Source organism: Arvicola amphibius, chromosome X, assembly GCF_903992535.2.
Source record: "Arvicola amphibius chromosome X, mArvAmp1.2, whole genome shotgun sequence".
NCBI classification, from domain to species: Eukaryota; Metazoa; Chordata; class Mammalia; order Rodentia; family Cricetidae; genus Arvicola; species Arvicola amphibius.
Genome location: NC_052065.1, coordinates 8,684,626 through 8,711,036, shown reverse-complemented (window position 1 = coordinate 8,711,036; position 26,411 = coordinate 8,684,626). Strand labels below are relative to the sequence as shown.

General features: G+C 41.6%; 2 protein-coding genes across 5 annotated transcripts in view; one reads left to right on the top strand and one right to left on the bottom strand.

The window, feature by feature from the left end:
* The window catches only part of Ctps2 (CTP synthase 2), a 124,689-nt gene that overhangs the window by 38,510 nt on the left and 59,768 nt on the right, over positions 1-26,411 (bottom strand). For all 3 annotated transcript variants that reach the window (XM_038317259.1, XM_038317258.1, XM_038317260.1), the window contains exon 14: positions 8,342-8,438. In XM_038317259.1, coding sequence (XP_038173187.1) covers positions 8,342-8,438 — 97 coding nt within the window. The remainder of the gene's footprint in view (positions 1-8,341; positions 8,439-26,411) is intronic.
* S100g (S100 calcium binding protein G) lies at positions 21,153-23,302 on the top strand. Of its 2 annotated transcripts, none has more exons than XM_038317262.1 (3): positions 21,153-21,221; positions 21,509-21,652; positions 23,092-23,302. In XM_038317262.1, exons 2-3 carry the CDS (start codon positions 21,518-21,520, stop codon positions 23,194-23,196), a joined length of 240 nt encoding a protein of 79 aa, XP_038173190.1. In that variant the 5' UTR covers positions 21,153-21,221; positions 21,509-21,517; the 3' UTR covers positions 23,197-23,302. The 2 variants fall into 2 exon arrangements, with proteins under 2 accessions (XP_038173190.1, XP_038173191.1); XM_038317263.1 differs by having other exon boundaries at positions 21,162-21,209.

Here is a 26,411-nt window from a genome sequence, read left to right as displayed (position 1 = left end):
AACAAGTGTCTGTGTCATTATTTGCAGGCAAAAAAAAATTCCAAGTAGGCTTGGTGCTCATGGCATACAGAGAGGCATGGCTCTTTAAAAAGGCCCTGCTACTGAGCACTTGAATGGGGTTTATGAGCAGTGGCAAGCTACTTGGTGGCAGGAGACTAGGTAGAAATGCCTACTGCAGTGTGGACCCAGAAGCTTCCCAGAGCTGGGGCAGATAGACCGGCTCCAAGTCAGGGCCAACAGGCATGAGGCTCCACTCTTACCAACCTGAAGGGGACATAACCAGCTGGCACACCGTGTGCTAAGTGGAGCCACACAATGGAGGGCTTCGCCACTGCTTAGCAGTTTAAAGTTTGGTTCACACGGAGAAGACTACAGAAGCAGAAGTCAGTTCCAGGCCAAAACAAACTCTGAAAGGGGTACAGTGTGTTTAAAAATGTGCTTAGATACTAAAGAAAGAAAATGGGTATAGACAGTCATAGAAAATAGGCATTTTAAAAAATAGGCCAGGCGGTGGTGGTGCACATCTTTAATGCCAGCACTCAGGAAGCAGAGGCAGGCAGATTTCTGAGTTCATGGCCAGCCTAGTCTAAAAGGAGAGTTCCAAGACAGCCAGGATTGTTGCACAGAGAAACCCTGTCTCAAAAGCAAAAAAAAAAAAAAAAAAAAAAAAAGCAAAAAAAAAAAAAAAAAGCTACCATGAGAACCCCATCTCAAAATTAAAAAAGTAAAAAGAACTGGGGATGTGGTTCAGTGGCAAAGTGCTTGCTTGAGGCTCAAGTTCAATCCCCTCTACTGAAAAAAAAATATTTTAGAGAGTAATTTTTTAACAATAATAGTGTAGGGCCAGGGAGGCACTCAGTAGAAGGCTAGAAGCTAACATATGGACAGTGTCACATGACCTGGTTCTGACTTCCCCAACCTCCCAGATGCTCTTTTGCCTTTCAGCCAACCATTTTCTCTGTCAAAAACAGAGATGCTGTATTAAATAGCTTGGTCTTTCTTCTATGCCACTTAGCAGGATAGCTAACAGGCAGCCAGGAAGTGAGGAAATGCCATCTTTGACTCCTCTCCCTATCCCATGTGCTGCTTCTCGTTCAGATCACGATTCAGCCAACCTCCTGGTCCAGCCCATCACCAATGACCCTTCATTTTGTTTGCTTTCTTTATCTCAAACGGTTGGGAAATTTTTCAAAAGACACAGAAAATGAGACAAGATTAAGCGTCAGTTTCCACCAATAAAGTTATATTGCCTACCTGAACAGCGTAATGGCTGCTCCTTAATTAGAAAGAAATGCATCAATCACAGCTTTCAATCATTTGGGTGACAGACTTGGGACGGGAAGACCTCTCCCTGCTAACAAAACCTGAGACCTAAGCAATCTCCACTCAAACAAAAGCAACAATTGGTTGGGGAAGAAAAGGGCCTGTGTAGCAATGGAAAAAGGCAGTCAAAGGCAGCAGTGAAGATTAACTTCTGATCTCGATAACAGAACAGGCAAACTAATGATGTGCGCAGAAAACTAGGGAATGGAGGACAATGGCGGAGCTGATGTCATTCTGAACTTACTCACCCTTCTTTCAAACAATCGGCTCAAACAATCTGGCAGAATTACCAGTCATAAAGTGTGCATGGCCTTGGACCTAATAACCCAACTTCTGGAAACCTGTCTTAAGGAAACATTCAAAGGAACAAAAAGCCTGTGTGGAGATGTCCCAATCAGCACTTTTCTTATAAAACGCTGAAACCAATCTGAAATGGTTATCGGTAGGAAATGAATCAGCACATTAGGGCTCCTTAACTCAATTAAACACTATACACCCGGGGCCAGGTACACTGGTACACACCTGGAGTCCTCAGCATTCAGAACACTTGAGCCCGAGAGCTCAAAGCAAACCGGAGTAACAAGAACTACTGGGGGTGGGGGAAGAAGACAGAGACAAGAACAACGACTGACAAGTAGTCTGGTAATCTCATATGTGAGAGGCAGAAGGACCAGGTGTCAAGGTTTTTGCCTACATAATGAGTTCCAGGCCAATACGGGCTACATGAGACCCTGACTCAAAACTACAACTCTGTGTGTTTCAGTTTTTTCTAAGGACAAGTTTGTTGACAGGTTATCCAGTCCCAAGTGGTCAGTCCTAAACATACATGTACATACAAGTAAACACTAAATGGACTCAGTAGGTTTTACACACACGCACACACAACAACAACAACACTAATCATAGAGGTTGTGGATTTGAGGAATTTGAGGTGCATTCACAGAAGTTGGATTGGGGAGAAGTGGAATGATATAATTTCACTCATGGTGAAATTCTCAAAAGGAGGGGGGAGGGCCTTGGACTTCCCACATGGCAGGGCACCCTGACTTCTCTTAGGCCTGGAGAGGGAGGGGGAGAGTGAGTGGGGGGAGTGGGAGGGAAATGGGAGGAGGTGGAAATTTTTAATAAATAAATAAAACTTAAATTTTAAAAATACATATATACACATACTAAATGCCTAAACGGACACAAAACACAGATACATAAAATTATGCTACAATAAAAGAATATAGAGATTAAGCATAATAAAGTTTAGAAAAGACCACAGACACACAAACTTAGAGAGTCATAAACAGTTTAGAAAAACAGCTGATGTTTAACAGCCTTTAAGCCAGCTTTGACAATTCCACACACACTATCATTGTCCCTTTTATTTAAAGGGCCTTGCCCCACTTTGAGACAGGCAGGCCTCAGACTTGCTATATAGCCAAATATGACCTTGGATTTTTGTTTTGTTTTATTTCCAAGATAGGGTTTCTCTATGCAGTCCTGGAATTCACTCCATAGACCAGGATGACCTCAAACTCAAAAATCTGTACGCCACTGCCTCCCACAGTGCTGGAATTAAAGGTATGGGCCACCATTGCCTTGTTTGACCTTGAATTTTTTTATCCTCTTGCCTCTACCTCCCAGGTGCTGGGATTACAAGTATGCACCACCACCAGGAGGTCCTGCTCATTTAGTGCAGGGGATGGAACTCAGGGCTTCACGGGTCAGAGGCAAGCATTCTATCAATTGAGTTACATTCTCATCTCCTAAGGCCCTTGAAACAAATAAACAAAACAAAACCCAATCTCAAAGAACACATCCACACAGGACACAGAACAGAAACAAACTCTTATGAATACAGTTCTTATAAACAGGGTAAATGATGACCACAGGTACCTTTGTTCAAATAAATTTATACATATAATCCCTGACTCAGAAAGAGTGAATTCAATTTTTCACAACCCTTATTGGATTAACAAGTGACATAAAATAAGGAAGAATTGTCCCTCAATAGAAAAGTATTCAGGCTTTCTTCTGCTGGAGGGCAACCTTTTATTAAAGACTTCTTTACTTTCCTGCTTCTCCCTAAGTACAAAGCACTGTAAGTACAGGCCTACAAATCAAATTGAAATTTAAAAAGGATAGTATAAAAAAACAATTTCTATCAAAATTGTTAATCATTTTGTTTCACTAGTTTTTGGTTTTGGTTTTGAAATAGGATTTCGATGTGTATTTGTCGATGTGTATGTGTCCTGGAACTCACTATGTAGATTAGGCTGGTCTTGAACTCAAAGAGATGCATGCCCCTGCCTCTTCCTCCCAGCTGCTAGGATTAAAGGTGTGTGTCACTTGCCCAGCTCAAAATGGTAAATCATTTTTACAGGTAGCATAGGCAAATGTATTTTGCTCACACCAACCTTGCAAAAATGTGCTGACTAGAAAAGAAGCCTACAAAATAAATGTCTCAGTTTGTGAAAAAATAAGATCCTACAAAATAAGTATTCTACCTAGGGAGCCAAAAGCCCAATATTACAAGGCTTTGTTTGTTTGTTAATGAAAGACATTCAGTAGCATAATAGGGAAAGTTGTTATCACTTACAGCCATTGCTAAAGAGCTCCTGGGAAGCTAGTTTTGCCAGGTAGGGAGGCAAAACTTTATGCTTGCTAAAGACCACAGGTACATATGGCACCTGTCTTTTGTAAAGAAAGAAGCACAATTTAAAATTAAGGCAATCAGGAAATGGAGGATATGTGGCTCAGTTGGTAGAGCAAGTTCCTTGGGTGTGATCTCCAGCACTGCTTAAATTAGGAGTGGTAGCTCAAAAGAGAAGGGAAAGACAGAAGGATCAAAGTCATCCTTGACTACACAGTGAGTTTGAGGCCAGCCTAGGCTATATTAGCCCCTATATAAAAAATTAATACATGAATAAAATTAAAGCAATCAAGTTTAATAAATCATTGAGTAAAAACAGCCCATAAGCTTGTAAGCAGACTTTTGAAACTGCCATACAACCACACAATAGACTATTATATAGCCATTACTATATAACTGATGCATGTTATCATGGATGAAACTTGAAAGCAATGTGTTTAGTGATGGAAGCCAGATATAAAAGGCCTTCTTTCATGTGATTTCATTTACATTAAAATGCCAGAATAGGTAAATTTTTAAAAAGTGGATCAATGATTGCCAGAGGCTACGGAAATAAAGGTGACAACACAGTACAGAAATTTCTATTGGAGGTAATGAAAATGATCTAAAGTTGACACTGATGACAGTAGGACATCTTCGTGGATACTCTAGTGATGGCTGAACAGCTCTGTGAGTACAATAAAACCAGCAGATTATATACTAACAGATGAATTATATGCTGTGGGTCTTATGTCTCTATAAAAAAATTATCTTTGGTGCTATGTTTAAGCTTCATAAAATTCAGGGTCATGGAGATGTCTCAGAAAGTAAAGATTCTAGCCAAGCAGTGGTGGCCATATACTTTTAATCCTAGCACTCGGGAGGCAGAAGACAGATGTCTGTGAGTTCGAAGTGAACCTCTGTGAGTTCGAGGCCAGCTTGGTCTACAAAGTGAATTCCAGGAGAGCCAGAACTGTTACACAGAGAAACAATGTCTCAACAAAAATCTTAAAATATATTGAATACAATGATTTTTAATAAAAGTTTAATACAATTATCACCAAATCTTTCACAACACATAATTTTGACCACCTTTTTCGCTAACCATTTTGGGTTTTTTTTTTCACTTAGACAATTATAAGAACAAAGTTTCAAAGACTTTGAAAAGAACTGAAAGGCAAAGAAGCACTAACAGTCATAAAGAGAAAGCTCTTACATTTGTAAAGGAACATGAAGGAACAAAAGCCTCTTGCAGAAAGGAAGAAAGGCTGTTCACTGGTCTACTTAGTTGTTCAACTTCAAGCTTGCTAAGAAGCACTATGCTTTTCCCAAGCTTTAGACTATCCTTTAAGGAAACAGTATTTTCAATCTTACTCTTCCTTGAGTTAGGAAGGTGTTTTGCTTTATTTGTAAGTGGGACCTGAGACAGGGTCTTGGTTCTCAATATGACTTTAATCCTCCAGCCTCTACCTTCTTAGTGTTGAGATTACAAGCCAGTGCCATCCTACCCAACTCTTGGTTTTTATGATGCTGTGTTGGAACACAGGGTCACATACACGTGGGGCTAGGGCTCTACCACTGAACCCCATTCTCTGCCCCAGAAGGTATTCTTACGAATGGCTCTGGATATCAGAGCTCTCCAGGCCCTGCAGCACCTTGCCCTTCCTAGCCATATTTTTTTCACTTGTTCTGAGGCCCTGGGAAGACAGGATTGCTTCCTGTCCAGCCCCTGCTATAGCTGCAGAATCCAGCATGGTGCATATGCACAGGACAGGCACTCAAGATACATTTAGTAAATCAAATTATGGGCTCTGGGGTTTTGTTAACATGAAGATATTCTCACATAATATGATAATCGATGAAACAAGGTCCACAGAAATAATAATTAACCCTGTGGGGATCAGGAAAATCAGCAAACATCAGCTAGTAAGCCAGGTTCTTCTCTCTCCCTATCAGGGATTCTTTTACTAGAGGGACAGAAACCTGTTGTTTGTTTGTTTGTTTGTTTATTGATTTTTCAAAACAGGGTTTCTCTGTGTAATAGCCCTGGCTGTCCTAGAACTCACTCTGTAGACCAGGCTGACTAGAGAGATCTGCCTGCCTCTCTGCCAGGCTGTTTATATTTTTAAGTCTTCTAGACTACCTATCTCCCCCGTCTTTCTGTCTTTCTCTGTCTCTTTCTCTGTCTCTGTCTCTCTCTCTGTCTGTCTGTCTCTCTGTCTCTCTCTCATGTGTGTGTGTGTGTGTATGTGTGTGCATGTGTGTGTATGTGTGTGTATGAGTGTGTGTGTGTATGAGTGTGTGTGTATGTGTGTGTGTATGTGTGTGTATGAGTGTGTGTGTATGTGTGTGTGTATGTGTGTGTGTGTGTGTAGGTCAGAGGACAATTTGCAAGAGTCAGTTCTCTTTTTCAACTATGTGGGTCTCAGGATCAAGCTTAGGTCATCAAGCTTGGTGGGAAGTGCTTTTGGCCACTGAGTGATCTCTACGGACTCCCAGACTTAGGAGACACACAACTATCCTCCTCTCTACAGGAAGTTCAGGAATGGGGAACTAAATAAGGCAAGTCACACACGAAACCATGAAACAAAAGCCAGATGTGCTGGCACACTTTGAAGTGGGGTCAGACATCAAGGACTTCAAAACCTGCCTCAGCTACATTCAGAAATCCAGGCCTACCAGAACTACATAATAATGAAGCCCAGTGTTGAGAACAGAATATACCCTACTCTATGTTATTCCATATTGTATCAACTGGTTTAACTCCATTTTGAAGAAGGGTGACTGCAGCTCCTGGGTGAATCCATCAACTGCATCATTTTTCAGGCTCAAACTATCCAGTGCAAACTGATACATGACTTATTCTGGGAAACAGAAAGAGAGACAACCATCCTGGAAGTTTATTGAAGAAACTTTAAAGTGTGAGAGCATATGGGTGTATTAAAACCATATTGAGGAAACAAACCTAAGAATTTAACAGACACATCAGATCGTAGAAAGTATAATTCCTTCACCTAGACCTTATAAAGTGATGGGCACTGAACACTGCTATGCCATGGCTCCATGTCAGCCTATCATCTGATACCCCGTTTGTTCATCAAAGGCCAAGAACTCCCTGAGTCCACTTGGTACTTCACTGCTGATATTGCCTACTCAACTGTTCACCCATCTAGACCTGAATCAGCTCCTGACCCATTTCCTGCTTTGTTTCCTGCTCTGGACCCAGTGTGACCTTTTCACCATGGGCTTGAATTCTGCAGCTTTGCTCCCAGTGCTAACTGGTAGCTCCACCAGCAGCTCACTCTTGGCACAGATCTCTTTCATTATCTAGACAGACTTTCTCAGCCCACTCTGAAACCTCTTCAACTGTGCTGCAGCCTCTTCAACTTGTCTTCCTTATGGAACCCATATATACATATGGAGGTATACAGATATATTTACTGTGTGCTATATGATATGAGAATTAACATCACTAATTAAGTTCGGCATAGGGACATGGAGAGATAGCTCAGCAGTTAAGAGCACTCGTTGCTTGCTCTTGCAGAGGACACAACAGTTTCCAAAACTCATATCAGGCAGGCCACAACCACCTGTAACTCCAGCTCCAAGGGATCTGACACCTTCTTCTGGCTTCCAGGGGCACCTGCACTCACACATGCACATACCCATACACAGAAGTAAAAATCAATCAGCCCAGCAGTGACAGTGCACACCTCCCAACACTCTGGAGGCAGAGGCAAGCGGATCTCTGTGAGTTCAAGGTCAGCCTGGTCTATAGGGAGAGTTCCAGGACAGCCAGGGCTGTTACATAGAGAAACCCTGTCTCAGAAAAAAAAATGAATAAAAAAGTAAATAAAATAAAATCTTTAAAAGACTGGAATAAAAAACTTGCATTCACCTCAGCCACGCTACCAAAGTAGGTATAAGTAAATTTTATGATGATTTCTGCCACTGAAACTGCTAAACCTTGTTATTCAATAAATACTACCATTGTGGAAATGTACAAATATGTTCATTTAGGTTTCTGACTGCCACACATATCACACACTGGCTCAAACACACAAAAAGGAAACAATGAAAGAGGAAGCCATTTTCAGTGTAGGTCCATAAACTCAAAAAAAAAAAAACCTTGCATTAGTGCTCTCAAGAGAATTCTTGCAGGGACAGGAGAAACATAGTATGGCACAAATCATCATTTGATCTCTGGGACACTTTGTACATAACCAATACTCTTCTAAATGAACTTGAATGGGGAGAAAGTGAATTCCTCAAGTGACAGGTCAGCAAGAGCAGGTGACTAGGTGACAGGCTAGCTGAAAAGCTGAGGAAAAGGTTAGTAAAACAGCCATTTGAACCACTCCTAGTGTCGTATACAAATCAAAGCTCTGGGATACTTACTCAGTATGGAATTTTCAGTTGTGAAAACAGTTCGTCTTAATCCCAGTCTCATTGTTCCTCCCAAGTCACCAGGGTTGTGTTCAGGCATGTCGATTACCTTTAACAAAACAAATCCAGCTTTACCATCTTCCAAGGATGTAATTCCCCATATTTCCTGCTTTATTTTTAGAGGAACACTTGTTGAGAAAGTATTCCCTTGAGTACTGTGTCTGATCGGTGCTTGCAGAGCTCCTGAGAAAAGCAGCTACCTAATACATCCTTCCCAAATTGTACCTACCTCTTACCCGGTTCTCACCTTCCGCTCAAGCCATTTACAAAACAGTGCATCAGAGAGCTAAGTATGTAGCTTGGTTAGTAAAATTCTTGTCTGGCATATGTGAAGCCCTGGGTTTGATCCCTAGAACTCCATAAACAGAATGGTGGCACACACCTGTAATTCCAGTGCTAGGGAGGCGGAGGCTAGAGGACCTCTGTGAGTTCATTTCATGGCCAGCTCTGATCTACAGAGCTAGTTCCAGGCCAGATAGGGTTACATAGTAAGATACTAAGCGGGGGGGGGGGGGGGGGAGAGGAAGGAAAGAAAAAGGAAGAAAGGGAGCTGATATTGTTCTACTGGTAGAGCCTTTGCCCAGCATGCACAAAGCCCTGGGTTTGATTTCTAGTACCTTATAAACCAGGCATGGTGACGAACACCTACAATCCAATCCCAGCACTAGCAAAGAAGAGGCAGGAGGATCAGAAGTTCAAGATCATCTTTGGCTACATAATGAATTCCAAGCCACCCTGGGATTCGTGAGACTGCCTCAAAAAAGAAAACCAAACAAACAAACCAAGAGAGGAGACCTTGGAAGATAACTCAGATGGTTAAAGTGCCTCCCATGTAGGCATGAGGACTTGAGTTAAGATCCCTAGTACCCAATAAAAGTCAGATGCGGTTGCTCACATATACATGTATAATCCCAGAGATCTGGTGGCCAACCAGATTATACAAATCAATTAGCTCAAAGTTCAGTGAGTAACCCTGTCTCAAAAAACTAAGAGAACCACTGAGAAAGACACCAGACATCAATCCGTGACCTCCACATGCGTATGCACATGGGCACACACCTGCATAAACACATACATATACCAAACACACATACACACTCTCTCTCCCTCCCCTCTCCTCTCCTCTCCCTATTCATGTACATCCTGTGAGTCAAAAATCTAGCAATGCTCCCTTTTCTTCATATCCAATCTGTCACGTCCTAATGAACACCTCTAGACCACCTGTTCTAAATCAAACCCTTGTGAACTCTGAGGTGGCTGAGTAGCTCAGCTCCCCAGGCTTGTGTCTGTGGCCTTGCACAGGACCTTTCCTCCTCACTGCCCTTCTCTCAGGTGTCTGCTGCCTGCTTCTGGATGAGAAGGGCAGTTGTTACTTTTCCTTACCAGTGTGACTTTCCAGACAGTAGAAATCAACTGAAGGAATGGACTGAACGAACGAACCCCAAGAAAACAATTTCAGATTTGTTGAGTCACACCACAAAAACTTAGATGTTTAAGAATAAAATCTGTTTTCATTAACCTGGTAATTCCTTTTCCTCAGTTTTGTTTACTATGATTAACTGTGTTGTTTCATGTTTTTTGGTTTGTTTTGGCTTGGTTTTGGGTTTTTTTTTTTTTTGAGACAGAGTCTCAATATGTAGTTCTGGCTGTCCTGGAACTCACTATACAGAACAGGCTGGCTTGAATTCACAAAAATTGGTCTGCCTTTCCTTCCTGAATGCTGGGATTAAAGGCCTGCCACCATGCCCAGCCATGTTTGTTGTTGTTGTTATTGTTGTTGTTGTTGTTGTTGTTGTTTTAAGATGTTAGATCAGACTGCAGTTGGGTAAGTCAATCTGTTCTAATAAAATTACTCAGGATTCTCATAGAAGATTGTTTACACTCCCCACACACACCCTAAAAGCCACATACAGCTCTAAAGGAATCCTTGACAACTGGAATTTCTTAAACAAAGAATTTCTAGGAAAATACCTGATTTTATTAGTGCCCCAGGAAACGTTTGGAGCCATCAGAACCTTGGGACCCAAGCAAGCTCCAAGAGTCACTGAGGGAAAGGGCTGGGGAAAAATGGATTATACGTCTCATTGAAATGAGTGCTTGATTTCTGAATTTTCGTTAACTCTTAGCATGACTTCCCTATCTTCTTTGGCTGGCTAATGAGGGCTAGATTAAATATTACTGAGTGAAGTGAGAGAAGGCAGCCCCCAGTTTAGGAGGCCAAGAGGCTTATAAATGCTTGTGTGTATTTTCTAAGAAAAGGCAGGTAAGATCGCAAGAGCTGCTACAGACTAAGAAGTTCTATGTCTATTCAGAGTCTCAGTTTTCATTTAGGTTCCATTCAAGTTCCAACTATGGTAATAAAGTTCCCTGAGTTCTTGTCAGAGGTGCACTACAATTCTTCAATCAGTTCATCCTTGTTTACTACATAAGGTCCAATTACCTAGAGGTAATTGCTTCCGTTATCAGTGACTATGACAATAAAGAAGTATACTGGTCTGAACTATTGCGAACAAAGTAAAAAAAAACAAGAACAGGATGCTTGAATGTTGGAGAATAGGTCAGCAATTAAAAGCATGTGTTGGTTACTCTTGCAAAGGACCTGAGTTCTGTTCCCAGCACCCACATGGTAGCTCACAGCCATCCTTGGCTCCAGTTCCAGGAGATATGATGCCTTCTTCTGTCCTCTAAAGGTATCAGGCATGTATGTGGTGCACAAGCATACAAGCAGGCAAAACAATCATACACATAAAATATAAATAAGTATTTTTTTAAAAGACAAAGGGGCTGGGGGGTGGTGATGTACGCCTTTAATCCCAGCACTCAGGAGGCAGAGGCAGGCAGATCTCTGGGAATTTGAGGCCAGCCTGGTTTATGAAGCAAGTTCTGAGACAGTCAAGGCTACACAGTGAAACCTGTCTTGAAAAATCAAAAGAAAAAAGAAAAAGAGCCAGCTGTGGTAGCACACACCTTTAATTCTAGCACTCAGGAGGCAGAGGTAGGCAGATCTTTAAATTCTGGTCACAGCCTGATCTACATAGTGAGTTCCAGGACAATCAAGGCTATAAAGAGAGAGTCTGTCTCAAGAAAAGAAAGGAAGAAAGAAAGAAGGAAGGAAGGAAGGAAGGAAGGAAGGAAGGAAGGAAGGAAGGAAGGAAGGAAGGAAGAAAGGAAAGAAAGGAAGGAAGAGAAAAAGGAAGGAAGGAAGGAAGGAAGGAAGGAAGGAAGGAAGGAAGGAAGGAAGGAAGGAAGGAAAGAAGGAAGGAAGGAAGAGGATTTAAGAAAGAACAAGAAGCCTACAAAAATGAGAGTCTATCTCTAAATTTTAAAATATTTTAAGAGAAAAAAGTTTAAGAGAGGGAGGGGAGGGAGGGAGGGAGGGAGGGAGGGAGGGAGGGAGGGAGGGAGGGAGGGAAAAGAGAAAAATTTTAAGCTGTCTTTGTGCTCATTTGGTATGAAATTTCTAAATACCCCCTGACCAAAAATCATTTCCCAAACTGAAGTGTAAGGGTGGGGATGAAGAGGAAGCAAATGTATTGGTCATGTAATGGTATTAAATATTCCTCCCGCACCACATCAAGGGAAATTTGAAAAGAATAATGTGGTAACAATGATTTAGAAACCTGAGATTAAGGGAGTAGAATTGAGGAGAGAAAGGGTTGAAGATTGCTGACTTTTTATCACAGACCTTTTAGAACAATTGACTCTGTCCATTGTACAGTTTTAATGAAACAAGTTAAAGGCAGAGAGTGAAATGTATTACTGAGGTCTCACAAGGCTACTAGTTCACACTGTCCATGCCATGTTCAGAAATAGTTACTATGGCCTTCTCCTGGAATAACACATAAAGAAATCCTAAGGCTTAAGAGCCATGGTGATCCTCTAGTTAGGGGCTGGTGAGAAGCCTCAATGAATAAAAATACTTGCCTAAGGATCTGAGTTCAATTCCCAGAATCCACATGGTGGAAGGAGAAAACCCATTTCCACAAGTTGTCTTCTGACCTATACTGGTGCACTGTGGCACCATGTATACATGAATTTTTAAACTGTCCTAGCTAGAAGAGCTACAATAGTGTCACTTACCTGCAAGTGATACCCACTGGTGCAATAGTGGCACAAATTTTATGAGAGTAACCAATCACTTTTTATTGGACTTATGGCTCACTCCATGATATGGAAACCATACCTGACACTTAATAAAGTCAAGAACCTAGGACTAGACAGGTCATAGGCCAGAGGGAAAGCATACTACTATTATTCTGCTAAATAAACATAGTAGCAAAACAACTTTTTAAAAATTTTAAAAATATTTAGTTAGTTAGTTTTGGTTTTTCAAGACAGGGTTTCTCTGTGTAGCTCTGGCTGTCCTGGAACTTGCTCTGTAGACCAAGCTGGCCTTGAACTCACAGAGATCTGTCTGCCTCAGCCTTCCCACTGCTGGGATTAAAGGTGTGCATTACCACCACCTGGCTACAAAACAACTTCTAATGACATATTGCTATACCCATAGATCAGAGCATCATTCAACCCTCATCTGAGAAGTTTCTTTCTGTAGGTGGTAATTAACACAGAGACCAACAACTTGTCAATAGGCAGAAAGTGAGAGACTTTAGCACAGTGGCTTTCAATCTTCCTAACAGTATGACCCTTTAATAAAGTTCCTCATTTGTGGTAACTCTCCAACCATAAAATTATTCTTGTTGTTATTTCATATCTATAAGTTTTGCTAGTGTAATGAATTGTAATGTGTATCTGTGTTTTCCAGTGATCTTAGGTTATCTCTATGAAAGGCTTGTTTGACACCCAAAGGGGTCATGACCCACAGGCTGAGAATCATTATGGCAGCACTTAGCCCAAATGGGATGCTTTTATCATGCGCCTCCTGTCAACCATCAAGGAACTCTGGAGAAGAAGAGGCAGAAAGAGTGTAAGAGCCAAAAGGTGGTGGACAACTCCAAGGAAACAGCATTTTCCAGGCACGAGCTGATGCACATAAGAACTCACAGGGACTGTGACAGCACGCACAAGACCTGCGCAAATTCAAGTCAGATAAAACCCCAGCCTGGAGAAAGGAAAGTGGACGCAAAGTCCCATCCCTAACCAGGAAGCTATTTGCAATTGATAGCTACTAGGAGAAGGAAAATCCATTTTCTTCAATGGAATGACACGGATAATATCAACCATTTTCCAGGGCAGGATTCATATTTAGGAGTAGTTGGTCAACATAAAATAGACTCCATGTTCGTGTCTGTGCTTTTTGTTTATTTTGTTTTCAGAGAGAACATAAATCTGTGTGGGAGGGAGAATCTGAGAGGAACTGGTAGAGGGGAAAGAATATGATCAAAAATATTATATAAAGCTTTCAAAGGAAAAAATCCACATTTTAAAAAATGTGCAAGCTAGAAGAGAACATAAAGATGGGAACGGAGAGTGTGGGAAGGGTCCAGTGGGTGAGGTGGAGGATTTGGGTTGGATATGTATGATCAATGTGTATTGTATATAAGTATGAAAATGTAAAAATACTCTAAAGAAGATGTACTAGCTAACAGAGGAGTTAGTGGAGAAGAAAGATATTGGAGATGAGAGAGAAAGGGAAACATATCCTAAGTCTGAATGATACCCAGAGTAGCAAGGAAAAGAGAAAAATACAATGAGAACCTGCAAGAGAATCACCAGAGAGGGATGGACCAGGAGAGGTCTCTTCAGAAGGGCTCATCCAGAGACACACAAAATGGTATCAGTAGGGAGCAAGCATGCAGAAGCCACACTGGAAGGAAGGAGACGTCTGGATAGAGAACACAGCAACTCAGTCCTCAGACAACATGACAAGCTCTAAAGATAGATGGTACTGGGGGCCTGGGATGTAGCTCAGTTGGTAGACTATTTGCCTAGCACGCAGGATTAGTGTTTGAGGCCCAGCACCACATAAAACAGGGCATGTCTGTGCTACATAGCAAGTTCAAGACCTGTCTGAGCTACATGAAGACCCTGTCTCAAAAGAGATAAAATAAGGGATGGGGGTGGCGAGTGATGGCCTCTCAGGTTATACAACTTAATTGGGCAACAAAAAGACCCAAAAAGTCTGAGAGGAGAGCAACATGGTTTGAAGCGTGTTAATTTTATCAATGTCATGTGGTTAGTGAACCCCAAGTGCCTTTATATTTATCCCCAACATTTCAAAAATACCACAGTTTTTGCATCTGAAAGGGAAAAGCTTCTTCCTTTGAAAAACTATTTCCTTGACCCTACTCTTGGCTGTGATCTGACCCCCACACCCTTCTGTTCTTTCTTAGAACAGAGCCATACAGCATATAAAAAAGAAAAGAAAAATCAATAAGCTATAAAGCTTTGGGAGATGTAAAGCACCACACAGGATAACTATGGCACTAATTAACCTTGCCTGAGATAGTCTGCAACCTAGGTAAAAGTGTAATGAGTTCAAATCCTTCAGTGTCCCAGGGTACCTTAAACCAAGTGTGTGGAAGTCTAAGTCTCTTATCAATAATGAAATTCCTTAATGGCAGTGTGTATGGGGCCTCCCTCGCTGCATCCTGGGAATTGGTTCCTTGTCTGAATATTCCACTTGGACAAAACAGGAGCACCTACTCCCAGAAGACCCTTTCCACCCTCTTCCTCCCCCTCTACTTCATTAAAAAATACATTTCTTTATAGTATGCTTTTATGTGTGTGGGGGGGGGGTGCTTGTGTGCCACAAAGTGTGTGGGGAGGTCAGAGAACAACTTCCACCATGTAACTACCAGGGACAGGACTCAAGTCATCACCCTTAGCAGCAAGCACCTTTATCTGCCGAGGCATATTGTCACCCCTTCTTTCTATTGTTGCTTTTCTTTATACAGGACTAGTAATTAAACCTAAAGCTCCATACATAGTAGGTAAACACTCTACCTCTGAGCTATATCCCTAGCCCCATTTCTAGTGACTTGCCCAAGCTTTCTAGTGTGTTTCTCAAGTACTCTTTACAAAGACTCCCGAGTGAGAGCTTGGGGGAGTGGGATGGTTGAGATGGAGGAAGGAAAGATATGGGAGCAGGGAAGAAGATATCTTAATTAAGGGAGCCATTTTGGGGTTGGCAAGAGGCTTGGCTCTAGAGCGGTTCCCAGGTGTCCACGGGGATGTCCCCAACTAGGACTCTGGTCAGTGGAGGAGAGGGTGCCCAAACTGGCCTTGTCCCATAGTCACGCTGATGAATATCTTGAATATCACCATAAACCCTTCATCCAGCAACAGATGGAGATAGAGACAGAGACCCACATTGGAGCACTGGACTGAGCTCCCAAGGTCCAGTTGAAGAGCAGAAGGAGGGAGAATGTGAGCAAGGAAGTCAGGACCGCGAGGGGTGCGTCCACCCACGGAGACAGTATGACTGAGCTAATGGGACCTCACCAAATCCAGCTGGACTGGGACTAAACAAGCATGGGGTCAAACTAGACCCTCTGAATGTGGCTGACAGTTGGGACCGACTGAGGGGCCAACGATAATGGCACTGGGATTTGTCTCTACTGCATGTACTGGCTTTTTGGGATCCTATTCTATTTGGATGCATACCTTCCTAAGCCTGGATGGAGCAGGGAGGGCCTTGGACTTCCCACAGGGCAGGGTACCCTGCCCTCTCTTAGGACTGAAGGGGGAGGGAAAGTGGGGGAGCGGGAGGGAAATAAGTGGAAATTTTGAATGGTATTATTTATAAAGCAATAAAAAAGAAAAATATGGGTTAACTTAAATCATAAGGGCTAGCTAAAAACAAGCCTAAGTAAGGTAAAGGCCCAACTTTCATAATTAAAAAAAAGACTCCCCAGTTTGTTCCTCTCCTACAGTCCCAAGGTTTTGGGGCTTCTCTTTTTTTTAAGACTTACTCTGACTTGGATTTTTTATGAGTCATGTTGAAGATGGGCATAATTATGAACAGCTTTACGTCATTACTATGTTACCTAACATGCCTTGTTACTTGCTCCAACAGTCTGTGTCACTACAAATCAAAGTAGACCCCTCCTGAGTGGCCCTCAGGTCTCACCTTATGCATGACCCTAGTAAGCTGGACTCTGCTGATAGATTCAAACCAGAACTTTCTACCTCAGCTAGGCAAGTCCAATGCCAATGGCTCCTCCACTCCCCACTCTCCCACCATACTCCCATACACAGACCACTTTTTCATTACATTTCTAAAGAGGCCTTCTCCATACTTCACTGCAAGAGCCCATGATTTGAGAGCACAATGAATATGCTCTCCTTACCAAATAAATCATCTACACATTGGTAATTCATGTCCCATGCCCCTCCAAAGATGTTCACATTCTAGTTCTTAGAACCTAAGAACCTGTGAACCTTTTATGACATAAGAATTTATAAATGTGATTCTGTTAAAGTTTATTGGAGGTGGAAGGGGCCTTTCTTGCTGTGTCATGACAAGACAGAAGGTATCACATAGGCTGGAGAGAGAGAGGCAGGCTGAACTCATTTCTAAGGAATTCACCCGATAGAGATGTTTATTCTGGATTATGAGAGTAAACCCACATAATCATGCAGGACCTTGAGAGAGGAAGGAAGGACAGAATCAGAGGAGAAATAATAGCAAAGTGGACATTGCAGACAGATTGGACAATGTTAAGCTTCTGGCTTTCAGGAAGGAGGGCAAATCTATGAACAAGCAGCCTCTAGAAGGCGAAAAACTAAGCAGTCTCTCCTGTAACTTCAGAACAAACACATCCTATCAACCACTTCAAACATCTGCCTTACAAGTAAAAAAGGGAGTGTTTCAGGTACTGAGTTGGTAAGAACTTGCTAAAGCAGGAATCCATTGCTGTTCCTTCTGTACATCTATATATAGACCAAAGGGAACAGCACCCATTGCACAGTGTCGCTACAATGATTTCAGGAGGCTGCACAAGTTGAGTGTCCATAGTATAAAACAAAACAAAACAAAAGCCCTCAGTAAGCACTGGCTCCTATGAGGAGGCCTCTGGGGACTCAGAACCAAAGACTAGTACAGGCAGGACTTGCACACCCCAGGCAAAGGCTGGAAGTAGAAAAGAAAATGAACTCTGATGGTCCAGGGAAGATAGGTACCACATAAAAGCCAAGTAAGTGAAACAGGTATGCTGTCACTTTTAGGGACAACTAAAATTAAGTTATCCTTTTAAATAACTAAAATTTAGTTCCTTAGAAAGGATGGGTTCAGATATTTTAAATTTCAAAGTCAAAGATAACATACAATTGCATTTCACATCCACATTGTTTTGTGGGGACTTGGTCATAATTGTATTAGTAACACTAATACAATTAGTAATACGAAATGAGGTTTTTTTTAAGACAAGGTCTCCTGTAGCCCAGGCTGGTCTCAAACTCCCTATATGTAGCAGAGGAGGACCTTAAACTTCTGATTCTCCTTCCTCCACCTCCCAAGTGCTAGGATTACAGGTGCACACCATATAGGTCAAAAGTCATTTAGGCTCCACATCTCATTTAAAGGGAAAATCTCTGCTTAAAGTGACCTAATGCTGCCTGTCAGAACTCAGGCTTGTAGCAAATAGCAAATGCTAACAGAACTTGAAAAATACCTTGTGCTTCTTCTCATACTTTTGCATGTTCATATCCTCCAGTGATATCTCTCTTGTCTTCTTTTTATTTTTATCTTGGTACACTGGTAACCCAGAAGTTAGAAACACAAAATCCACCAATAGTCTCATGAAACATTAACTAACAATGTATGGAAACATGCCATAAATGCAGGGTGTGTTCAAAAGAGTGTGCTCAGAAATGAGAGAAATGGAAAGAATGACAGGTACAAGGTTGGTCATGGAAAAACGAAGAGGCAAAGGTTAAGTAGCACCTCTCTGTTCAATTGCTTGATCTTTGGACAGAATTTTTTTACCCCCTCAGGAAGACTCTGAGCGCCTGCAGCTTCTGTGACCATGTTATTCTGCTCAAAATCAAGAGCATAGAATGTCTGAAGAAGAAAAGTCCTTTGGGCTGAGTATGTAGCTTAGTTGGTAGAGTGCTTGCTTGGCATGCATGAAGCCCTGGGTTCCGTCCCCGCACCACAGAAACTAGACGTGGATTTTGTGCATTCTGTATTTGCTATACTTTTACAAATCGTATATTCCATATGACATGAAGTAAGTATGCTATATAAAACATCTGTCATATAATCTACTGATATTTAGATTATATGTAGTGATTAAAATCATTTTTTCAATATAGGCACCAGAAATATCACACCAACTCCCAACAGTTTTAGCTTCAAAATGATCATTTGAAAAAACAATTGAGATTGAAATATGCCATGATAACACCACTGAGGCTCTACAGAAAAAAGTTCTTGTCCTTAGGAAACCAGTGAGATTCCACAACTGATTCTCAGAGAACTGATGAGGAGGAAACTATTAGCCAGAAAAAGCACATGTGGATCACTTCTTGGCCTTTTGGCTAAGAACGAGTATAGTAACAAGCACATGTAGAAATGTTTACAGGTAGAGTCCGATCAAAAGGTAGAGTTCTCTATTATTCTTGCCACTTTGCTTTAGATGTAAAACAAAACGAAATAAAAACCCTTAAAGATGTTGGAGTCGGGCAATCAGTCAGGAGGACTGAGATAGAAGGACCAGGAAGAAGTTCAAGGATAGCTTGAACTGCATTGTGAGCTGGGATAAAGAGATCCCATCTCAAAAACCAACAGCAACAACAAGAGACACTGGAGGAAAAACTATCGTTCTTACTATCATTAGTCACAAAAGCTCACTTCCTCCCAGTAGACTAGAACCTACACGTAAAACAAGCAAACAAAAACACTGGAAATTTTCTAAAGCCTTTGAAAAAACATTGCCAAAAGTCAGAATATTATTGTGTAAAATCATCAAGTAAAAACAATGCCAACTGGACATGGTAGCCTACACCTGCAATGCCAGCACTGCTGGGGCAGAGGCAGAAGGATCAGGAGTTCAAGGTTATCCTTGGTCAGACTGGGCCTCATGAGAGACCCTGGCTCCAAAAATAAACAAATAAATAAGGACTTGGAGCTACAGCTCAGTGCCTAAGAGCAGCTGTGCGTAGGCATGAGGACCTGAGTATGGATCCTAACACCCATGGAATAGGTCAGGGCTGGCTGTGTGTGTGCCTGTAACGCCAGCACTACGGGGGTGAGGAGCAGAGAAGGGGTTCACTGGCCTTGCTGACTACCAACCTAGCTCAGGTTCCATGACAGACCCTATCTCAAGGGAATAAGGCGGGAGACTGATAGAGCACCTGACACCCTATACAACTATACACATGTGTACATATGTACACACACATATATACATACATATATATACATATATATACATACACACACACAATAGACAGACCTACCTGCCTACCTACTGACAGGCTAACCTACAATGCCAGTAACTCAAATAAGTGGGTTAATACATAAGTCTGTACTGGAGTCATATAAACTGCAATAAAACACTCAAAACCTATAGAATGCTAAGTGCTCAGGAATGACCAGAATCGTGGAAGCAACATCATAACATTTCACATTTGTTCTCCAATGTAAATAAAGTCCTAGAGTTTTCGAGGTGAAAAACATCTGAGCAAAGTACAGTCCAGTATTTCAAACATCAAATTATAGGTGCTATACTGCAGGTCAGGGAAATTTTTAAATGTCCAAGTGTTTCAAAGCTGTTGAAGGGCTTTTGAAATCAGTCTGAAACCCCCTACCTGTGACTTATAATCAGCATTAGAATAATATCCCCAAGAAATGGTCTAGTTATTTTATGGGCCTCTTTCCAGAAAAAAAAATCAATTTTGTCTCTAATTTCAAACATCTGGCTATTCCAAAACTTCTGAAATAGTTCCAATTGTTTAAGTGTGAGCTGAGTATTTTCACAAGTTTTAGAATGATTTGGCAAAATATATTTTGTTACAAACAGGAGAAATATCTCCAGGCATAGTGGCATACACTGTTAATTCCAACATGGGAGGCAGGAGGCAGGAGGCAGATCTCTATAAGTTCAAGGCTCGCTTGATCTGTAAAGCAAACTCCAAGGTAGCCAGAAGTGAGGGAGGGAGAGTAAAGAAGGGAGGAAGAGAGAAAGAGGGAGGGAGAGGAGGAGGGATGTAAGTATACAGAAATTTTAAAAAGTACAGATAGGAACAATAGTCAAAAAGAAAGAAAATGGCAAGTTACTCAAAAATATTGCTTTGCCAAATAAAATCAGAAATTTTGATCTACCTTCCCTTTTTAGAGGGTGGGATTTGAGATAGGGTTTTTCTATGTAGCCCTAGCTGTTCTGGAACTCACTCTGTAGACCAGGATGGCTTCAAACTCACAGAGATCTACCTGCTTCTGCCTCCTGGGTGGTGGGGTTAAAGGCAGGGGCCACCACTGCCCGGACCAATTCTGTATTTTTAAAAGCCGTGTAATACTGTCCCTCTGTGACAGAATATTTTTCTGCATAGGAAGAAAAACTTTCTCAAGCCTAAATCTGCAATGTCATTGCTTTCAGAAATGTGAGCTGTGAGCAAGATCAAAATTCTATATTGGAGGGAAAAGTATCTAAGGAAAAAAAAATCCAGATTTTACTCTTAGGACTCTGAACCATTAAGCAACTGTTGAAGTAGCAGCTCTTTACTGGAGCTTGCCCTTAATTGAGAGTCTTACGCTTGGTTTCAGAACCCATTAATGATTACCCTTAAATAGTAAACAAAGGGGAATTTCATAATCAGGTGATGTGTCTGTAAAGACTATATAAAGGCGCTCCTCCTTGCCACTTCATCAGCTGATCGCCTGCTGCTCTTCAGACTCTTCCAGTGCTTGCTCTGACTGGTAAGCAGCTCGGTGAGTTCTTAACATGCCCACTGGCTTTTGGAGTGCTGGGGATAGAACCCAGGGCTACCAGCAGCCTAAGCAAGCGCTCTACTAACAGCTATGTTCCCTAGCTCCTAACTTGATTATTTTTAAAATACTTTAGGAGCCGATGATGTTGTTCTCCTCTACCTCTCTTCTCTCCCTTTTCCCTTTTCTCCCCCTTGTCTTTCCCAATAAAAAGGGAGGGGAGTAAAAACCTGTTGGCAGCACTTGGCACTTCAGCTTTTTGGTAAATCTACTTTCTTCCCAATTTACAGGACAGCAGAATGAGTACCAAGAAGTCTCCCGAAGAAATGAAGAGCATTTTTGAAAAATATGCAGCCAAAGAAGGCGATCCAAACCAGCTATCAAAGGAGGAGCTGAAGCTACTGATTCAGTCAGAATTCCCCAGTCTCCTGAAGGTGAGTGCATACCTGAGCAGCCAGAGGCCGCTGCCTCTGGGGGTGGGAGAGCACAGCTGAGGGCCTAGGGCTGAGGGCTGCCTCAGAAATACTACCGACAGTCCTGTGGGGATATGGCCACATACAACCCAGGGCCTAGCAAAAACTAAACAGGTGCTCTATCACGGAGCTACAGCCCAAATTCACATGATTTTTGTTTTTAGAATATACACACACACAAAGCTGAAAAAAGCTAACATTAAAATCTGGTGTTTCCTAATTTTCTTATACTTTACAATAACTTTGTGTATGTGTTGCTGGGACTTGAACCCGAGACCTCAGACATGCATGTGGAGATTTGTTGCATAGTAAAGAATATATACTTAACACTACTGAACTGTTCACATAAAAATAGCTAGATGAGGGACTAGAAAGATGGTTCAGCAGTTTGGAGCATTTACTATTGCTGCAGAGAACCCAGGTTTGAGATTACAGGCTTGAGCTATAGGGTCTAATTTGAAGAACTTTTTAGAGGCCTAAAGAAGTTAAGATCTCTTTCAGGACAGCCAGGGTTACACAGACAAACCCTGCCTTGAAAACAAAAAAGTTTAGATCTTATAAATTATCAAAATGCAAATGATGCCGGGCGGTGGTGGCACACGCCTTTAATCCCAGCACTCGGGAGGCAGAGGCAGGCGGATCTCTGTGAGTTCGAGACCAGCCTGGTCTATAAGAGCTAGTTCCAGGACAGGCTCTAAAAAAAAAAAGCTGCAGAGAAACCCTGTCTCGAAAAACAAAAAAAAAAGAAAAAATGCAAATGATGACTTTTAATAATAATAAATGTACTATACAGTGTTATAAAGAGCCAGGGGGCTGGAGAGATTGCTCAGTGGTCAAGAACACATGATGCTCTTTCCAAAACCTAGATTCAGATCCCAGCACGCAAGTCCACCAGTAACTCACTACCACCTGTAGCTTCAAAGGATCTGATGCCATTTAATGGCCTCTAAGGGCAGCTGCACTTACATGTACACGCCCACAAAAGATGCACACACACACACAGACACACACACACAGTATTTTTAAAATGGGGGAGGGACAAGTATTATAGTACACTCACTCATTTAATCTCAGAACTCTGTAGGCAGAGGCAGGTGGATCTCTGTTGAGTTCGAGGCTAGTCTGATCTGCGTAGTGGGTTTCAGGTCATAATAAGACCCTGTCTCAAAGATAAATAAAATAAAAAAGAAAGATAGAACCCAGTTATGTGACATAAAACCACCATTACAGCTGAAGCAGGCTTCACCACACGTATTACCACATTACCAGTGGCATGTGACTGAAACCTAGGCTGCCTTCTTGGAAGGAAAATACAGTTCCTCCTAGTTTCAGAGATGTGTTTCAGTATCCTATCTAAATTTTCTTCCTTCGCCTATCCCATTCTTTTTATCTAATACCAGGGTGCGGGTACTCTAGACAATCTGTTTAAAGAGCTGGATAAGAATGGAGATGGAGAAGTCAGTTTCGAAGAATTTCAAGCACTGATCAAAAAGATATCAGCATGAAGAAGCCATTAGGAAGCACCGTCACCAACTAGTCATCGAATCCTTCACAATCATAAAGATGGAGCTGTGAGATCAATGTCCTGTTAATAAAGCAATTTCTGAGACATGCCTCTCTTGTCAAGTACTGACTCTAGATTGCTTAGATTTTAGAGTAACCTTAGTCTGAAGCACTTACTTTATTTTTCTGAATTTTTATTTGTTTTACATTTATTTATTTATTTAGCATGTGTTTATTGCTCACATGTACGTATGAGCAAGTTCATGCACCAGCAGGTCACAGTACATAGGTGGAGGTCAGAAGATAACATGGAGAGAAGGTTCTCTCCTATCATGTGTGACTGGGGGACCAAACTCTGGTTGTCAAGACTGGGTGCTAAGTGCCTTTTCCTTCCTGATCCATCTTGTTGCCTGACTCACCTACCTTTGAGATTAAAAAGAAAAGTCATCAGACCCTATTTAAATATGGTAGATCATACACACCAAAATAAGACTTGAAATTAGAAGGGGACATTGGAAAGATGGGTTTCTGTGGGAAAAGGACGTGGGAGAGACAGAATAATGGGGGTGAAAGGACTAGAAATCATCATATACATGTATGGAACCATCAAGAAATAATATTTTTTTTTGGTTTTGGTTTTTTGAGACAGAATTTCTCTGTAGCTTGGGAGCCTGTCCTGGAACTCGTTTTGTAGACCAGACTGGCCTTGAACTCACACAGTGAGTTCTGGGATTAAAGGCATGAAACACCACACTCAGCATTTTTTTTAATTTTAAAAGTAAGAAATTTTAAATATATATTGCCAAGTATAGTGGCTCATGCTTATATATTAGCATTTGGGAGGTAGAGGCAAAAGGATTGAGTTCAAGGTCATACCCAGTTACATAGAACTTAAGGCTAGCCTGGGCTACATGAGACCCTGTCTCACAAAAAATTTTGTTATGGATTTTTTTTTAAGATTTTAAATTTTATTTTGTGTATTTGCCTGCACGTATATATGTGCACCACCTTCATACCATGCCTGTGGAGGACAGAAGAGAGTTTCAGACCCCCTGAAACTGGAGCTATAGACAGAAAGGAACTGCTATGAAGGAAGGCGGAACTGGACCTGGCTCCTCTCCAAGAGCAGCAAGTACTTTTAACCTCTGAGCCATCTCCATAGTCCCTTACAAAAAGACTTTCAAATGAGGCTGGGCACATGTGGGTGGCTCAAATTAGATTTGATGAACATATATATGGACACGGTGGGAAGGAAACATGTTGGGATGGGAAGAGGTTCTGAGGAGAGTTGGAGGGTTGGTATGAATGAACAAGACACATGTCATATACATACATAAAATGTATATAAATAGTCAATAGATTTTTTACTTTTTCTAAAAAATAAACATGGGGCTGGAGATAACTTAGGGGTTAAGAGTACTTGCTGCTCTTGCAGAGGACCAGGATTCGTTTCCAGCATCCACATGGTGGCTCACAACAATCTGTAACTCCAGTTGCAGGGTATCCAACACCCTCTCTGGTGCCTGTGGGTACCGGGCAAACACAGTAGTACGCTATATACATGCAGGCAAAAACCTCACACATATTAAAAGATAAGGAAACTTTATTCTACACATAAACATGGGGAAAAGTGGGGATATGAATGTAATACAGACTATTAGAGACTGTTAGCTTACCATGTATAAGACCCTAGCTTCTATCAGTAGCACCACCAAAGGTAAAAAGTAGGGTAAATGACAAATGTGGTAGCAATGCCTTTAGTCCCAGCACTGGATGCACAGGTAGGTGGATCTCTCTGTGGGCCTGAGATCAGCCTTGTCTACACAGCAAGAACTGGGCCATCTAGAGCTACAAGGTAAAAATCTCAGAGAGCCTAAAGACATGGGTCAGTGGTTAAGAGTATATATTACTGCTGGGTGGTGGTGGTACACACCCTTAATCCCAGAGGCAGGTGGATCTTTGTGAGTTCATGAACAGCCTGTTCCACAGAGTGAGTTCCTGGACAGACAGATTTACAAAGAGAAACCCTGTTTCAAAAACAGAAAAAAGAGTGCACATTGCTCTTGCAGTGGATACAAGTTTCCAGCACCCACAGCAGGTGGCTCACAACTACTTGTAACTCTAGCTCTGAGGGATTCATGCCTTCTCTTAGCCTCCTCCCAAACATGTACACATGTGCACGCACCCACACATAAGACACATATACACAAATATAATTAAAAATAAAAAATAGAGGCTAAAGAGATTGCTCAGCAGTTAAGAGCACTGGCTGTTCTTCCAGAAGTCCAGGTTTGGAGTCCCAGCACCCACACAGCAGCTTACAACAGCCTGTAACTCCAGTTTCAAGGAATCTGACACCATTTTCTGTCCTGTTTGGGCACCAGGCACACAATGGTGACTGATAGATATACATGCATGCAAAACATCCACAGACATAAAACAAAATAAAAACAAATTTTAAAATAATACATAAATCTAAAAGAAAAAAACTCGAGATGACTTCTATGATATTGCCAAACAACATAAAAAATGCTATCAAGGACTTGAAAGGAATAATAATAATAATAATAATAATAATAATTTTTCTTTGCTCTAAGAGCTGGCATCATTTCTAATCTCAATTCTTACTTCATTCTGTTCACTGGCTAGCAAGGAACATACTTCAAAAGCAGACACTTGTCTATAGGACATGGCCCAACACTTACTATGTCTCTAAAACAAATGACCCCTCAGGGAATAAAAGGAATAGAAGAGCAAAAGGCACAGGGTTCATCACTGCAGGAATGACCTCAGGTTGCCCAGCCTAAGGCCTTGGTTCTGGAAAACAATGTTCTAACTAATATTCTTCAATATTTATTTTTAACTCACACTGTAAGGGCTACAATGGCATGCTATACTTTCTGTAGCTGATACCAGAAAGGTGTGTAACCATTTTCCACTTCAAAATGTAGCAACAGTGATAATGAATGGTTTCCAACTACATGGACATCTATATTGCCATACCCTAAGCTAAGAATCGCTGCTTGCAAAGAATAGCCCTTGACTCCAGTGAAGGGTTAACCCAACAAACTTGAAAATCTTAAATTTGGGGGTTCCAACAGCTCAGTCAGTAGAGAGCTTGCTTTGCAAACACAAGGATGGGAGTTTGATCCCCCGAATTCATATTCAAAAGAAGCTAAATTAGGGACACACTTGTAATCCTCCTGTGATGCGGGAG

What these genes read in the sequence shown, in the direction of transcription:
- S100g (XM_038317262.1), top strand. Translation starts at nt 21,518, where the DNA reads ATGAGTACCAAGAAGTCTCCCGAAGAAATGAAGAGCATTTTTGAAAAA. An exon ending in AATTCCCCAGTCTCCTGAAG is followed by an intron (nt 21,653 to 23,091) that starts GTGAGTGCATAC and finishes ATCTAATACCAG; the next exon opens with GGTGCGGGTACTCTAGACAA.